Here is an 18,237-nt window from a genome sequence, read left to right on the forward strand (position 1 = left end):
AGCGACTGAGATTTTGGGAGATTTGAACGGTCTGAGGACTCTGACCGAAAACACTTGGCGCAAAGGACGGCTTCCTTAATTTCGAAAAAATTGCCTTATACGCGGATATATCAGCCTTTTGTATCCTGTGAGGATGCTGAACGGTTGGATCAAAAAAATTGTTCAACTTAAATCGATCAGTTTCGGCTTAATAAGTAACGTATTTAGCGATCACCTTTGTACATAGGTATATAATCTAAAGATCTAGTTGATAGATAAAATAATTGGACGAAATTATATAGGATGAAAATGAAGTTCAGCCTGCGATGATTACATTCCAGGGATTTCACAGTGTTACTCTTAATAAATGCTGCTGGAATTCCAGTTCTTAAAAAGTAACGATTACTAGAAGATAATCAGTTTGAATATTCGGTTCACAATTCTATTCAAGGAAGCTTGCCTCGTTTAACATCAAATTTTACTCGATCACGCTAGTGGAGTGAATTTTTTCACAATTAGTTTGTTTTGGATCATATTTTTTTTCGTTTTTACACAAATTTTTGTTTACTTGATTTTTAGATTCAAAAACCAGATGTTATCTTCCAGTTTAGAAGGCTGAAATAAAACCAAGTACGATTAGAATGATGAAATCTTTCTAAATATCTTCCAACTATCTCGATCGTTTTTCACTGAGCAGAATAGAATGAAAGCTTTACTGACGATGTTTCAAAGTGTGCAAATATTGCTCAATCATATCGTATCTTTAATATCTGTGATTCGGTCGCAGAAAATGTGTTCGCGAAATAATTATAATTGAATTTGTACATATGTAACAGGTTATACACGTTCATCGTTATTATCAACGAGTTTGTTGAGTTTTGCTCCAGGAATATGATAGAATATAATTCGATGAAGCTGAATATCTGTCGCTTCCAGAATATAAGCGAGAAAACAATTTAGAAGCTTGTATATAACACACAAATTGTACAATTAAAATACGTTCAACGTACCTTGGATTTATAGATTAAAATTTTTTTAATATTATTTATTTTGCTGCCTGCAGAATGATTCACTGAAACGATACCTTATCAATATCTTATCAAATTAAGCAACGAGACTATGAACTCAACGACAAAATTAGCGTATTTAGGGCCGGATTATATGGGCACTTGTTTTTGTTTTTGTGTCTTTTTTCCTTTCAAATGTCGAATATCGTAGGAATAACTCATAGATACTAGAAAGCACTTGACGTGCATTTTACAGCTTTAAATATTTTTACGAAATAGTTATTATCTTTACATATTATTATATATTACTATAGGCATGTACCATATATAATATAATACAATAAATGTATTAGATATGAGGGTAATATATAAACTATAAAATTAGTTGATCAATCAATTAATCAATTCACGATTCAGTCGCTAATTATTATACATCGTATAGACAGCCAATCATTTTTCATCCGATAATTGGTGAATCTTATTGCGATTTCCTATCTACTTGGAATAATAATCCTGCCAGAGATGAATTAGTTTTGCAATTGCTTCGGGTTGAAAATAAGCTCGAAACGAAGAGGAGAATCTTTTCTAGCGACTGAATTTAACGACGTGTTCGAATCTACAAGACGTGCGTCTCGACACACTCTTATAGGCTAGTTCACTTACAGTTAAACATATAGTTAGTGGTAGTGTTAAATTGTTATAATGTTGAATTTTGTATTATACAATGATTATACGCATTACGCGAGTAATGATCGGATTTAAATAAAATGTGTATTGACAAAAATTTCAAACGACATGTTCAGTTTATTCATTTGAATTTTATGCTAGGTATTATATTACGTGAATACGACTGGATTTATATATTCCGTTACATCACGACTTAGATATATTATTGCCATCAAATAAATAGATATTAAGATCGAACTTAAAGAATAATTAACAAGACAAACATCGGCTCATACGAAAAATCGCATCTGTTTCATCTGAAATGAAATTTTTACTCACATTATTATTATTATTATTATTATTATAGCGATGTGAAGATTTAACGAGTGAATTTTCTTTTCGTCTCTCGCAATTATCTCGCTCATTATAATTACTATTCAGATCTTGTGTGCCGATGATCCTACCTTTTAAACCCTGAATGAACACAATGTTCGATGAATGAAAAATATGATTCGATGGCAAATTGTTTTCGAACAATTGCATGTTGATACGTAACATATTTGACTTTTTACCCGATAATTATATATATATACATATATATATATACGCGGACGGCTGAACATCTTAAGAAATAAACTTACGACATAGGCTTTGTACAATCTATTGAATATAGCGGACCGTGTCTTACGGCATCGCGTGCAGACCATTGTGACGCAAAAACATAACCAGTCACTGCAGAAATATGCATCGCAAGTAACGGTCCATCGATCCTCGATCGAAAGAAGTCTCTGCAAGAGTGCTCGCTCTAAGCCGTCTTCTTTGTGTAAGATTTTCTGTAAAAATCGCTGAACAGGTAAATGAATATCGTGACGTTCGTCGCAAAGAAGTAAGTCAGAGCCTTCGGTAGTTTGCAGTCTATCGCCAGGAGATAAGTAAGGTAGCTGAGCATCATGCCGAACTGAATCTGAAAGGATAGAAGACAAAAGACACGGTGAGTGACAACGATCCGTTAGCGATGCAACAGCGCCTCGGAAGGCAAAACCGAGACCGAAATCGACTCACCAGCTGCATCCAGGTCATGTACTTCTTCCACCAGAGGTACTTCCGGTATGCGGGACCCAGTGCCGCGATCATGTAGTAAGAATACATAACGACGTGGACCATGGAGTTGAGGAAACCGATGACTATGCCTTGCTCACCTGGCAGCAGCTTCAGGTAGCACCAGGAGAACAGCGCGGTTATCGTGTGATGATAGACGTGGAGGAAGGTCACCTGGTTCTGCTTCTTACGGAGGACGAAGAAGACCTGGAAAAAGGATTTGGTCAGATTTTGAGACCGTATCTGGAACTGAAGCCTGGAAAGGTTGAATTTCACTGCCCAAAGTCAAACGAGAGCGATTTTGCAGAGCGCAGTTTAAGGTGCTTATAAATACCCGTTGTACACCTCGAAAACGCGGGGACGCAAAACTCCTATACCGCTCAAGCGATCAGAGTGAAACTTGGGCAATTAATGCCTTATTTTGGCAAAAAGTGGAGCGTTCTTTTGTTTTTTCAAAATTTTGAAAAAAAATTTACAGATTGGTTACCACTCACAGAAATTGGCCAAATTTTCACAGTTGCACTGAATGGATCGAACTATCCGGTATGATGCCACTCGGCGGTGATGAAACACACATTTTGAGTCCAGTCCCATGAGATTTGATGGTGAAATGACGAAATGGCAGCTGATTTGGTTTTCGATTACGAAGGACACCGAAATCTCATTTTGGCGACATTTGTTACCGACATTACGCGCATGCCGGTAATGTATACGTGAGATGTCGGTAAAAAATTACCGACATGCATGAAAGATCGGTAACAAATGTCGCCAAAATGAGATTTCGGTGTACTTCGTAATCGAAAACCAGATCAGCTGTCATTTCGTCATTTCACCATCAAATCTCATGAGACTGGGCTCAAAATGTGTGTTTCACCACCGCCGAGTGGCATCATACCGGATAGGTCGATCCATTCAGTGCAACTGTGATAATTTGGCCAATTTCTGTGAGTGATAACCAATCTGTAAAATTATTTTCAAAATTATGAAAAAGTAAAAGGACGCTCCACTTTTCGCCAAAATAAGGCCTCAACTGCCCAAGTTTCACTATGATCGCTTGAGCGGTATAGTAGTTTTGCATCCCCGCGTTTTCGAGATGTACAACGCTTCTTTATAAGCACCTTGAGCCGAACGGTACTGGTGTGATCCAGGATCCAGGTCGAGTGTTTATCCTCTAACTGTTGCGGTCTGCAGCTTGCACGTTTGGAGTCAGTTTCAAATATCGCACTCAAACGGTTACGACTCACTTGAAATATGCTACCCGTTATGTATGCTGAAGGCACTTAAACGTAGAGGTGAAAAAAAATACACTCACGGTATCGAGGAGCTCGGTGATCTTGGCGAAGAAATACCACCAGGCACCTGTCGAGAGCTGAAACCAGGAGTAGAAACGTCGGTGAAATATAGATATGACTTGATCTGAGTTTTACATGGGAAGTTGAGATAATTACCGCAAGCTGAAGCGGATTGTTCACGACTTTTTCCCCGTGAGTACATCCTTCAACGAGAATCAACTGCAACAAGTCAACTTGGAACGTCTGTGGAAAATATAGACAAACGTTACACGCGTTACGTAGTAAAAGTATGAAAAAAAAAAAAGCTTTTGTTTCGCCTTAGTGAATAGGTAGAATATCGCGAGAAGAATAGAAAAGGCCTCGAATTTGCGTAAATTACAACGTCTCTCGTACGCATTGGGTCATTACTCATGTTTGTCTCACCAGGGAACACAACCACAGGCTGAAGATCACTTGAGCACCGTTGTAGAGTATCATGAGGGTCTTAAGCTCAAACGCCGGCCGATTCGCCATGATCTTCGGGCCAACCTTCAGTACGAAGGTCAGGTACAAGGCCAGGATGGCAAGGACTGGAGCAGGAGACCCCATCAGAGGCCACGTGTCCACCATTGGATCTGGAACGATTTTTCATTCACCAACAATGCCTAAAAAGTAATGCCGCCAATGGACTTGCTCTTAAATGACAAGTGCAAAGGTGATCCATTCGCTTCTTGTTCTTTTCTTTTATCTCGGTCGTCACAGAATTTACCCAAGAAGTAACGTCGTTAAACGAGAGATCCAATTCCATCGCGTTAGCTTTACCAATTGGACTGTGTAAACACATCGATGACCGAGTGAATCCAAACGGTGGAAATCCCGGACGAACACGTAAGTGTGTCATAAATTAGTGATTGACGACATGATCCATGAATTTGGAGCTCACGTCATTTCGGTCACTTATGCAATGAAAAAAGAACATTCGCAGACACTTCCGGACAATTGGCGCGGTTCCTCAATAAATTTAGACCTGCATGCACTAGCGGCCATCGGATTTCTGTGTCTTATATGCTATTCCGTCGACCTAGAGATATCGATGGTCAGGATAGAAAGAAAAAAAAAAAAAAAAAAAAAACAAGGAAGCAGCGGCACTGAAGAATGGGGTAAAATTTATCGAGATCACAGGACAAAAGAGGCTACTCGCTCGCTAATTTCCATTCAGAGGTAAGCCACGTTCATTCATAATTTTGGGACACCGATTTTTTTCTCAATACGAAAATTGATGGATGGAATTTCATCGGTGATTCAGGCCATAGACATATAAGAATAGAATGCGTGATCAGGCTGAGAATTTTTTTACCTATTTACGAACAAGCCACCTCCGTACTCCCACGCTCTATTTTTATGTGTCTATGATCGGGACTCGGGTTCCACCGTTGTAACCTTGCCTGCTATACATAACAAACGAAAATTGATGAGAAAGCAAAAGTGAAGTACTTCAATACCGCCTTCTGACGTAACGTGAATATTACTATAATCGACGCGGTTATCGTTATTATAATTACTCGAGCTGGTTGTGGGCCAGTGGAGCGCGATATGGGATGACAAGTGTCGATGCCGATAGAGGGGAGCCGTGAATTCAGTGAAACGACGACTGCACTGTGTGCAGAAAATTGCATTAAGTAGAGCAATTAAGTCCAAGCAAACTCCATGCGTCGTTCAAGAATGTGCTTACACTAGTGGAACACGATAATTGGTAATCACAAACGGAGAAGGTCGGAACTACATGACTGACCGAAAGGTGACGGTATCCATAACGTTGAAGAACTGCAAGGAGCAAGCAACCCTTGTACTCACCCTTGTTTGACTCGAGTATTTCATTGTAGTTGCTGACCACCATGCGTATCAGGCTCGCCATTTTGGTACCGGGGTGTTTGGTCTCCTGGGCAAATGGACTCCGAAGTCGATCAGGACTCTGCAGAGGGGCTTTATCCGGACGGTGTTATACCGGATGTCAGGGACTCGATGATCCTGTTTTTCGAATGTTTGTCGGGAACTCCAAGTTCAGTACATCCTCGACAAGGATGGCTCGCTTCCAGGTCTCTCGCTGCACTCGCTCACCTTCTCACCACGGCGGTTCGACCGACAATGAATGACGTGCTCGGCAGTGTCTCTTCTGCTCAAGTACTTCGAACCACAATCGGGGGGCGATGGCGGATGTTTGCGGAGCCAACTTTGGTCCGTCTGACCCAAAAATCTGTTTGCCGGGTGGCTATATAGCCCGCGGAACCGCGTCTCGGCCAATCGCTGGTCAATCCAAGGCCCAAGGATAGGCAATTGACCATCGATCTTTGAACCGATTGGGCCATCCCGGGGATTCATCTCGCGGCTCCCCCAAAGCCAGAAAATTACCGACGAATAATCGCGGTTTCGAGAACCAGATACCCGGCATTTGCATAAAAGGCCCATATTTGATGATTTCTCAAATATTCGGAATTTCCGAACCGTTCTGATCAGGCTGGGAAATTTTGTTACTCGAAGATCTCTTTGCCGCTGGGTTTTTCTCGATTACTCACACGCTTCGGGCCCTTGAATCACATGCGTCAAAAGAGATGGACCATAAAAGTACACCGGTTACCTTCCGAACGATTTACAGACATTTTATATCAACGGTTTAAACGTCTCTGACACCTTTTAGGCTGCAGCTGGGATGCAGCGGCCAGCAAGGCCGACTTTTAGGTCGAATCCGTGGCTGAAAGTGAGGCGAAATGTTTTTAAGACCGTGACATTTAGCGGTCAATGCTTCTCGTCGAAAATGTCGATCGAAGCAAGAAAGATGGAGAAGAAATACGCTTCGGAGGGGATTTCAAAGCCGCGACAATCGGCTCCATTTTACATGCCGACGGCAGTGGATATCGCTCGCTCTAATCTTTGTCCAAATATGCGTCAGACGGGTGTGTCAATAGCTGATGGGACGTAAAAGTGCCAAACGAATGCATAATATTGGCAATGGGACAACACTCGCCTGTGTGAATGTAAACCTTTCGGCGAGCAGAGGAAGTGAAATTAGAATTCGTTACCGCACGTTTCTGCCGATTATGCGATCCTGCATCTGTTGCACCGATTTCGACATTTTTTGGACCGGTCAAAATATGCGCATTTTGAACGACTCACGGGTGACTGGAATTTAATGCGGTTAAGATTGGGCCTTGATCGGTCTGCGACACGGTGCCGAATCATATTGCGTATAATTTGAAATTGAAAAAGTATAAATCGCAGTGCGATTGGAACTTTTACGTGTTAAGTCGCGGAATACCTTGACGATTCTCACGCTGTGCAGTTTTCGCATTCGACTAAAAATCGTTTCTCGTACTTTGTATTCTCATACGACCAATAATACGACGATGAAAATAAGAGTATTCATACGAAAAATTCCTCTGTACAAGAGGAAAGATAATTGCAATCCATGCGTTTGTCTTTATCAAAGAAAATATAATCCTAAGTTTCATTAAGATGATCAAAAAGATGACGATAAAAACAGAAGATTCCCGATCAATCAAGCAGAGAAGATCGTTGACTTTATAATTTATCTTTTTGGGTGTGGAGCCAATAAATGTTATTTCTGCGAATGATTTTTTGTTGAGGATAAAGAAGAATTCTTTTTTTTTTTCAATACAGTCGTATAGAATTACAGAAATTAATTCCGCGCTGCGTTATGACCTCAGAATTATCGTCGATTTGCTAATATACATATCAGACACGCTGTGGCCAGCAGACCAGTATTTTTATTTACCGACAAAATGGTAATAATATGCTGCGGTTTTCTCTTATTTGCTATGAATAAAGATTAAGGGATTTGCTCGAGGAGGAGAGCGCGAGCTGATACATACGGAAAGGCCGAGTTGCGCAATTTTTCGACTTGTATGCGCATTCATCTGCACGTGTGTACAGTCAGCACCTTTTGTTACTGTCTCAGTTGAACCTTTTTTCCGTCAAAGCGCGTAAATTACACGGACATGTGACGAATGGTGAATGGAAGGATCGGTAACTCGAGCTGTCGCTTGCCGGTCTTATTATTTATGGTCGAGTAAACAGCTGATGATTTTGACCCGGAAAGCGAGGTCTTAGCTCTGGTGATGGTCATTATGGTAAAACTAAACGATGCGTCGATTAATCAAGTCCAAAAAATAATCTAACACGGCTGGATTTAAGTAGTAAAAATGAACCATGTGATCGATTATTTCGTATTTTTTTCAAACTATAATTTCATCGGTATGGAGTCTTAATAGCGGAAAAGTTATTTGATAATTTATAGTTTCATTAGAAACATTTTTCGATTCCACTTATTATATCAAACAGTTAGTCGGTTAGTAAGACGATGATGATAATTAATATTTTACTCACATGAATTTATATTCCACAGCGTCGTTTATGGGAGTAAAAAACGATTTAATCGAAAATCGATTATTATTGGTCATTCTTGAATTCGTCTCTTAGTTCATGTTCAGGCATGCTTATACACAGTGCGCGAGAAAATTTCTACGCTCCGTAATTCGCGAGGGTCGCGAAATCCTGAAGGTTACCGAAAAATGAGCGGATCATGCGAGTCGGAATCTTGTAAGGTTGAAATTTGCGGGATGAACGTTGTATCCTTGTTGACCTCGAGTGAACCTCGAATTCTCTCTGACATTGCCAATTGAAAAAATTTTGGCAATGCTGCTAATTGTGCGGAAAGTCGGGAATAAATACTTTTTTAGGCGGCAAGTGATATTTTGACCTCGTAAGATTTATTTTTATAATTTATTTTAGATTCGTTATTAATTTTTTGATATTCTTTTATATTTATTGCCAATATTGACGTAATACATACATACCTAACGAGTTTTTCCTGTTCGATCTGAAAGGTTTGCGGTTATGATCATTTCCTCGAAACCTGTAAATTATATTCGCCGGCTATGCATAATTAGAGGATTTTATTTTTCACGAAATGTTTAAATTGCATCTGAATTTTACTTACAAACATAATTGATATGAGAGCCTTAATCAATCGCTATTGATTGTCAGAGGATGGACGGAATACACTAACAATTTATTATCTTCATAAAATTTGAGAATACAAAACCTTGTGTTTAAAATTTTTTCAAATTTTTCACAAATTTTATTTTGTATCCCACGAGCTAAGAGGCCATTCTAAAATAACGTTACACAAATTTAATAGTTTCTAACCCAGCGCTCCCTGCCCCTCCTCTCGTCCTTGTTAGAGGCAATCACATTTATGTAACCTTGCATGTTATAACCGCATTCATTTAGCAATTTCTAATGAATAACTTCATTAAAAGAGGACTCTTAATATTATGATTATTTTTGGAACATTTTTAAGCGAAGTAACAATTTGGCAAACGTATTAAATGGATGATTTCTAAGCTGTATTCTTTATATTGTATAATATAACCTCAAGAAAAGTTTCCTCAACTTATATGTTAGGATAAAATTTTCAATAAAGTTTCACTCGATAAGAATGAATAGAAAACACAATAAAAAATATGACCGACTCATGTAATAATTATAAACAAACTCGCACTGTGTCCGATTGTACTTTTACCTTTTACACGTAAAAAAATATCGCTAGAATGACGCTGAAAATGATGAATGATAAGATTGCAGCAATAATAATAACGTCTTTCAATTAACGTTTTTAATTACGAGTGGATAATATCTATCTCACATCGTCAATTTACACCGCAATGGAAATATCTGTATACAGTGACAGGAAAAATCTCACACAATATTCTACAGTAGATGTAGATTGAGTATGTAAAATTTCAAAAAACACTATTTTATTTTCCAAAAACCAGTTGAGAAAAAAAAAAAATAGGCTGTAAAACGGTAATTTGATTGCTCGATTACAGAGGTAGTGCAGATATAGTTGCACAGAGATGCTGTATAGGTAGGAATAGTCATGGCAGGGTGCATACAGAAAATAATAATGTTAAAGTTATCATGGTGTTTTCCTAAAAAGGCCCTCCAAGTACAACCAACTCCGAATTTTTCATTTCGTTTGATGTGTAACATCTTAACTCTCGGTATGTGGCATTTGGTGGGACTGATTTCTCGAATGCGACGCAAATGTGTAACAGAAAGTAGGAAAAAGCGTCTGCTGTTTAATTTACTGTAATATGATTCTTAGGATTCTTCGGTGCTTGTGTTGCAGCGTGTTACGCGAGCACGGCGAACACCAACATTTTCATAAGGTTTGAAAAGAGAGCGAAAGAGAGAGAGAGAGAGAGAGAGTGAGCGAGAGAAAGTAAACGGGAATTAGAATTAGAATTGGAATTAGAATTGGAATTAATTTACCTTGGGATAAGTCCCCTAAGGCAGCATGAGAAATTAACGTCGTAAAACATACACATAATAGGTTAAAAATATGATGTCAATCTAATAAAATGGAATAAAATGGGCTTAAGAGAAAGAAGACAGACGTTTGTTTTTCTAATTGCTAACCTTAGTCTTGACAAGCATGACGCGTTACCATGCACGACTCTAATATTTTCACGAAAATATTGCTTGATACCGAAGTTAATGCCACATCACATCATCGGCGACTAATCTAAGTCTGGTTTTGTCTCTTTCTTTTCTACCTCACTCTGTATTTTTCTGCGTTATAATTGATTATCACGTGAATTGTTGATGTTGCTAATATAAAATAAATGCCAGACAATTATTTGTATTATATTTATTATATATGCCAAGGTTTCAAAAATCTAGGTTCATTTTTAAAAAGTCTATCTTTTAAACTAGATTATTCTCTTGCCATATAATGTACCATTTTGAGTCCAAATACGCAATTTCGAGATTACCGAATCAATGTGATTTATTATGCAGTATAACTATGTCTTGTATTAAAAAAATTTAAGCAGGACACGGAGACGCTTGACGCCACTATGACGCCTTCGCGGTTAATCGTAAGTGCTGATCCCATTAGCAGTAAACTCCTGTCGTGAATTTGAGATTTGAAAGGTATAATTAATGCGAATTATTCAGGATAACGCTTTAATTAGCTGAAGATAAAAACATTGTCTCACGTTAGTAAAAATCTTAGGACTTTATTACTGTTATATTTTATATCTACTAGCTACTTTAGATTGTTATAAGGTTTCTTTATTCCATTATTATCTGCGTTTCATTTTAAAAAATGGTACTCGATGCGTGAAATCTTGAAAAAATATTGTAATTTTGAAATTTTCTTCCTGGATGTTATTCCACTTGGGAATTTTTGTCATTGAAAATAGAAACGGTTATGATGAAAGATACGAAAAAAAGAGAAAGCAAAGGTTACAGTTCCGGAAGTTGAACTAATCACTCGCTATACGCATTGAATTAAAAAAAATCATTATCGATCGTCATTAGCGTCTCAAAGTTATACATATAAATCGAATGAAGTGCACTAATTCTACCGTCTTTAATCGCTTTATTCCTTCTCCTCTTTCTTCTCACAAAGAATTTTGATTGCCCACCCGTAAATTTCCTCGAACTGATAACTTTTCCGTGACGATAAATGCTCGGCGGCGGCGTTAATATGTAGATACATCATTGACCGTTACCTAATTTTATTCAACGATAACTCCGAGCCGCGTGAAGGCCATCGTTATGCTATTTAAACCTTGAAAATTTTTTATAGATCTCACCTCGGTCAAGTTCATTCTCGGCTTCCAGCATCACGATCGCTTGTAGGCTACAAAATATCGGTCATCTATGATCATCAGCTTCGTTAGAAAAGAACTGACCACGGAAATCACGAATCACCGATTTTTGGATACGAAGACTGCTTGTTTTCGTGATTTTTGCATGCTGCATGAATTGCCGTTGGTAAGGCGGGAGGCTGCTTTCAAAACGTAGAATCTTTGAGTCATTTCGTAAGGATAGAGTTTTGATGCCATGCAAGGCGCCTCTCGACAGAATTTCCAAAACTTGAATAATTCCGGCAACGCTTTAACTCCCTTGCAATAAAGCATATATAGAGAAAGAAAGATCATGAGTAGTAGCTGTAAATACTGATTATAAATTTATTTTATTTTATTTCTTCAACGAATTTATTTTCCTGTCCGACAGAGTCAATTTCAAATTCCCTCTATAATTTCCTTATACGATTGAGTTCTATAATTTTCGTGAGGTAAGACGTCAACGGCCTCGACGACCACCGATCTTGATCGATGCTTTCTCTTTCCGTTTCCCTTGTTTTCGATCCGAATGAAAATGCGAGTTCGATTCTATAAAAATTATACAACAATGACTAGCAGTCTCTCACGTAGGCTGCATCGCCAGTTGTTGTCGCATAATTCGTGTAGAATCGAATTCGCACTTTGTTTAGAATCAGAAACAAGGTAGCCGCAAAGGAAAAGCATTCACGTGACTTGACTTCAGATTATGCTATAGTCAGTCTTTACCGACCGAGTGAAATATCACTTATTTCAACTGTTACACACGTTCGCGTATCACAAACGCAAAAAAGCTAATGACGGCACCATTCTGCATACAATGACGAATACGAATATTTAAGGGAAGTTTTATTTTACGCAACAATAATGCCAGAAAATATATTTCTGTAATTCAATCACTACTTATTGCAGGAACACATTTCCTGGCGTTATCTTAACTTGAAACAAAAAAGTATTCGCATGTTTTTGTTCGGTATTGCAAAATTTTTGGTTCGGTAATGCGTAAGCGTAGGTAACAATCAAAATAAGTAATATTTCACACGGTGAGTAAAAACTGACTATAGCATCCCCTTAAGATTGTCTCATCGAGCATGACATGTAAGTGTGGAAAAAATTAACCAATTATGAGGAAAACCAAAAGTCAAGAAAGAAAAAAGACGGTCGCAACTTGTTGCTTTTTAGATATTACCAATAATCAATAAACACACACACACTTAAGGGTTACGTAAGGGGAACACGCAGCGTTCGAGATATTGACATTGAGCTGACGCAAGTCTTTGTCAATATTGGCAAACAGACGCGGAGCCGTGAAAAAAAATCCCTGTCTCAACTCTTTTGATATCTTTAAAAAATTATCCGGAAGGCTGGCTCGTTCTCGTGGCAGCGATGGTAAAGACGATGGTACAGCCGCGAAAGGGTGAAAAAAAGTACGAAACCCGTGGTGCATTAGCTATATCCACTTCCGAAAACGAGCCAAATATTCGAACGAATTATGAAAAATGTTGAGACGGTATAAATAACGAAATGTCTTCACACTGCAATGATGTATATTTTTTGGGTTATTGTCTGTTGGATAAAAGTTACAGATCGTTCAACGTTTGCGAACTCATTATACTGCTGCATGTCCGTGAAAAACCGTTTTTAGTTCAATTTATTTTTCGTTACACACTGCATTTGTTTAATTTCTCACTTACAATGATACATATACATATATAGTTACGTATAATATATCACGTATATATGTATATACGTTATTTATACGTGAATTTCTAACGAGTGCATGGTCCGAAGTCTACTGAAATTTAATGCGCATGCGCTATAACTCGAAAACAGTTGTTTGCCAGGATGACCAACCGTCACATATTCAGGCGACAAGTCGCCGCGATCCATCTAACCTAAAAAATTTTGATAACTGTCGATATTGAATACAACTGCCAGCGAAAACTGTCAAAGTTTTTGAGATTGAAAGAAAGCATGTAATATGTTGCCAGTTTTTTTTTTTTTTTTTTTTCATATCTCGTTTCTGTCTCCGGTCTTCGGTTTTGATCATTATCTCGACAAATGAATGACTATATACTCAGTTTCTGAAATGAGGCGAGGATGACGTTTATATATAGACATATTAGAGTGAGTCTTGGAGATTTTGTTCCGGGCTAGTTGAATTTGTCGTTGGGAATGCTCTTCTTCGAGACGCCGTTTTGTTCCGGTTGTTTCTTAGCCACCGGCTTCTTTATATAAGTTTTGTAGTAAAAATCACCAAATAGCACGATCATGAATAGGTTTTGCGGTACGAAAATCAGCGCCGTCCACCTTGGGTATCCACAGTCCTGAACCCACAACAGCTGCATGAAGTGAAACAGTATAAGCACGAACTGTAATAGCTGCAGTTGCGTTATGTGCTTCTTCCACCATGGCTTGCTGGACCTTAGTGATGTTGCAAGGTAATGCGAGTACATTATTACGTGCACGAAAGAATTTATCACTCCTGGAAGAATCGGCGGATGGAAGGAGGCGGTCAGTTTTATTAATGTAATATATAAGACCAAATATAAAGAAGAGAAGCAAAGCCCACCTAGGAAGGTCCCGTGTCCGCCTGCGAGGTACTTGACGCCACCCCATGTGCCTAACACCATTCCGGCGTGGTGGTAGACGTGGAGGAACGATATTTGGCTCTGCTTTTTCCGTAAGACGAAAAACACCGTGTCCAACAGGTCTATCAACTTCACTATGAAGTAGAGCCAGACAGTCGCTGCGATCTGTTGAAAATTAGAGAAAAAAAAACGTTTGTTCTTTGGTGTGTAATTTATCCTTTATGATCGAGAATCACAATATAACAATATCAGAGGATTTTTTTATTATCAAAGTAGTAAAAAGTGTTGAATCAAAGATTTAGGACCCCCCCCCCCCCTCTAAAGTTTTAATACTTTACAGATTGTACACTGTTTCGACTTGGTTTCACTCGCAAACGAGCTCTGTGAAATTCATAGACTTTACGGATTTTCATAACTCTGTTTTTTTGACGTGGGAACAGTTCTGTTCTTTTTTATTTTCAAATCAAAAACGGTACCTCGATTGCTTTTGGAGTCTTCGAATAGTCGACGGGTTGACAGACGTAACTGTAATCCCAGAGCCAGGCTAAAACGAGTGCCTGAAAAAGAAAGAAGAATTTGAAAAAGCTGGATAAACCGATATAACCCTAATTATGTACTCGATTACTTCGAGGAAATGTCACATTGGCGATTTTACGTAGAATGAAACCGCCTGCATTTATGCAATCCAGAATACGATTTACTGAAATTCGCCTGCGTGTATGCAATTCGAAATACATTTTGCCAACATTCGCCTGCATTTAGGCAATTCACGGTGAATATTACCAAAGTCCAGCTGCGTTTCATCAATCGACATTTGCCCCATGGCCAATCGTCAACGATAAGCCAGTTAATGTCAGTCAGTGAAATTTAAAACCAGTTGTCTGGATTTAGAAGGATTTAACCTTTGTTAAATCAGCCTTGAGATTTTTTTACGAATAACATGCTATCATATCGTGAAGTTTGCGAGTCTGATAAAACGCCTGATGCTTCTCCACCGAGCATACACGCACGCGTTCGGTGCTCGTTAACCTTAGGAGCGTGACTGGCAAACGTCGAGCTTACCAGCTTTCAATTTGCGCGAAAGAACAACGACAGGAAGTTCTTACGTACGAAGAAAGTAGAAAAGCTTTTTTCTGTCCTTTTTTAGGGTTCCGTACCTTAGAAGATAAAAATGGAACCCTCACAGGATCACTTCGTTGTCCGTCTGTCAAGGCTCTTTTTCTTAAGAACGGATCGAGGTATCAAGTTGAAATTAATACCAAATACTGAGGTCTACGGTCACTTGGAGGTGTGAAAAATTCAAGTATCTAAGTCATCGCAATCAATAGATACCAGATCAATAGATAGATCCATCTATGCCACATATTTTGATACTCGCAAACTCACTCAACAAAACATTAAGGGTATATATTTCCTGTTGACCTAGAGTTATGAAATTTTGAGAAAAACACGGTCTCACAGCACACGTAAAGGAAAAATTCCGGAAATAGTTAATTTGTCGTTATATTACATAAAAAAAAAACATAATCAAGTTTGTACGGAACCTTCAGGGTGCGAGTTCTGTATACTGTAATACCAGTAAAATTGATCTGATTTTTTTTTTGTTTCGTTCAGTTTTAGCATATTTACCTTGTAAAGCAGGTATGCTGACACTATTATTTGTGCGACGTTGTATATTTGCATCACCCTGTCCAGGTTGAACGGTTTCCTGTCTTTCATCAATCTCGGCCCGAGGGACACCACGAAATGAATGTAGAAAATTATCAAGCCCAGGATAGGCCAAGGTGACCCAATGAGAAACCACGACTGCGTTCTTGGATCTTTGGAGAAAATTGATGGAAAATAAGAAAAAGAAGAAAAAACCTCAGTTTGGGTATAAGGTCGCACCTTCAACTTTTGTTGCATGGGAATTTAGCATTATATATGAATTGGTCGTGCGAATTCACACCCAAGTGAGGTTTTTTTTCGTGAGGGAAGAAGCAGAGATTCCAAAGTATCCTGATGAAAACTCCGCTGATAATTCCTGAATTTAACGTTATTATAATTGTTGTAATTTTTCACCCGCCCCTCCGTGATCTTCGCTTCCGGTAATTAAACAAGAATTCATCGTCAAGATTTTTGATCCGAATTTTCATGCTTCCTGCAAGCAAGGCCGTGATACAAACCTTTGTTTTTGACTACGGCTTATCCCTCCCCCGGATGTCTGGAAATTAAAAACGAGATCTTCTGTCAATCACAAGAAGGTTGCCTCTATCGACCTTGGAAATTCATAAAAATACAACACGAAGTTATTTTTTAAATGACGAACATAAGTGAACGAAAAATAATCAAAAATCAGAAGATTCAGTGCAATTTATCCCTTGACAAAAATCAATTTCATTAGTCGATAGAGGCCGCATCTCTTCGTATGATCGAATAGAAAGTCTTGTTTTTATTTTTCCTGCATTGAAATGAAAAACGAAAATGCCGTCTCATTTTAATAAAATATGATACATTTATAATCGACAAACACGCCGACCGATTAGTTCGCGAAAATTATTCGCGAAGCAGGATTGCTGTTTCTGTTTTCCATTTTTTTTTCTCTTCTATTTATAACTACCAGTCAAACGTCTCTATTGCTTTCGAACGAAAGCAACGAATAATGATGTATAATAATTACCTGCCAGTTCAACATTGAACCAGTGATAGCCGTTCAACAAAGCCCTGATGATGGTTGCCATTTTTCAATATCACACTCCCGGCTCCGAACATACACTGCAGAAATGAAGAAAAATCGAATTTTCGAATGACGAGAGTAATTTTTATGAAAAAACGTGAAAAAAAGACACTCACAGACACGCACATAAAGAAATAAAAAAAAAAAACAAGAACAAAGGAAATAATAGAAGAATAAATGTTTCAATTCTTTCTATTTTCTCAGTAATGTGATTTTCTAATTCTGTATCACTTTTTCAGATTTGGAAGTGACAGAGAGAGCGATAGAGAGAACCAGAGAGATAGAGAGAGGGAGTAAGAAATCATTGAAATCCAACGCGACGGGGGTGATTGACGTTTCCGTTTTTTTTAACAATCCCTCCAGACCCACCCAACTGCCACGAAGTGTTCGACAAGACTGAGGTGTCGTTTAGCCTGGACAAAATTAAGTGACCATTGTGTTTACAGCGATTGAAAATTATGCGCGTACTCGAATGTACGGATTAATGACCGTCCGGGATTTGCCGATCGCTTAGCTTGGGAGTAGAAGCGTCCCTTTAAAGCCTCCTGGGAGACGTAATCGGGACGTCAAGCTCAGATGATCCAACCCCTGCCGATCTACCCGCGATTCATCGTGATAAACGGAATCGATCGGAGATGAGAATTCGGTTAAAAATCATGTACTTTTGCAACACGCATATTTTTTCCGACTTTCCAAAATATCAAGATGATCAAGTGTACACATTTATAGCTGCTTGTTCGGACGTTGTACTTGCAAGTCGATTGCATTTGATCTATTGATTACTGCCGGAGATCGCGACCCCTGCAGGTGAGTTTTTTCAACGTCGTATATTATTTATTTCAGGTTTTCTCCTGATTATAATATTTTAATCGGGACGGTATAAGCAATGAATTTACAAGACCTCAAGGAAAAAACGATTCCTGGTGCAACGCAATATGCGCAACTCATCGTACACAAGCATCATCCATTGACGTTAAGGAACCTCGCGCGTCATTTATTTTTTTCAATTTAAAGAAGGAACGCCAATTTTATTCAAATTAATTTATGTGCCGTTTTTTCCTTGCCTATTGGTCGATTCCTGGTCGGCTACTGCCTCCTCGTCGTTAACAATGAGTCGACGGTCTTCACTCAGGGTGAAAAGCAATAATTCGTGCAATTCGGCCTTCGCGCTTTTGCAAATCGCTCGGACGGCAAGTG

General features: G+C 38.7%; 2 protein-coding genes across 3 annotated transcripts; both read right to left on the bottom strand.

Annotated features, from left to right (window-relative positions):
• Positions 1–2,210: 2,210 nt before the first annotated feature.
• Positions 2,211–6,452, bottom strand: LOC124408779 (elongation of very long chain fatty acids protein). The gene is made up of 6 exons (XM_046885969.1): positions 5,876–6,452; positions 4,466–4,656; positions 4,199–4,285; positions 4,063–4,119; positions 2,715–2,957; positions 2,211–2,616 (listed from the first exon to the last, which is right to left on the bottom strand). The coding sequence occupies exons 1-6, from the start codon at positions 5,934–5,936 to the stop codon at positions 2,458–2,460; spliced, it is 798 nt and encodes a 265-aa protein (XP_046741925.1). The 5' UTR covers positions 5,937–6,452; the 3' UTR covers positions 2,211–2,457.
• Positions 6,453–13,778: 7,326 nt separating this feature from the next.
• On the bottom strand, positions 13,779–17,138 carry LOC124408778 (elongation of very long chain fatty acids protein 7-like). Of its 2 annotated transcripts, XM_046885968.1 has the most exons (6): positions 16,984–17,135; positions 16,490–16,527; positions 15,954–16,144; positions 14,801–14,881; positions 14,306–14,489; positions 13,779–14,218 (listed from the first exon to the last, which is right to left on the bottom strand). In XM_046885968.1, the coding sequence occupies exons 1-6, from the start codon at positions 16,996–16,998 to the stop codon at positions 13,987–13,989; spliced, it is 741 nt and encodes a 246-aa protein (XP_046741924.1). In that variant the 5' UTR covers positions 16,999–17,135; the 3' UTR covers positions 13,779–13,986. The 2 variants fall into 2 exon arrangements, with proteins under 2 accessions (XP_046741924.1, XP_046741923.1); XM_046885967.1 differs by lacking the exon at positions 16,490–16,527 and having other exon boundaries at positions 16,984–17,138.
• Between the last annotated feature and the right edge of the window lie 1,099 nt (positions 17,139–18,237).

The sequence above is a fragment of the Diprion similis genome, chromosome 8, assembly GCF_021155765.1.
Source record: "Diprion similis isolate iyDipSimi1 chromosome 8, iyDipSimi1.1, whole genome shotgun sequence".
Classification (NCBI taxonomy): Eukaryota; Metazoa; Arthropoda; class Insecta; order Hymenoptera; family Diprionidae; genus Diprion; species Diprion similis.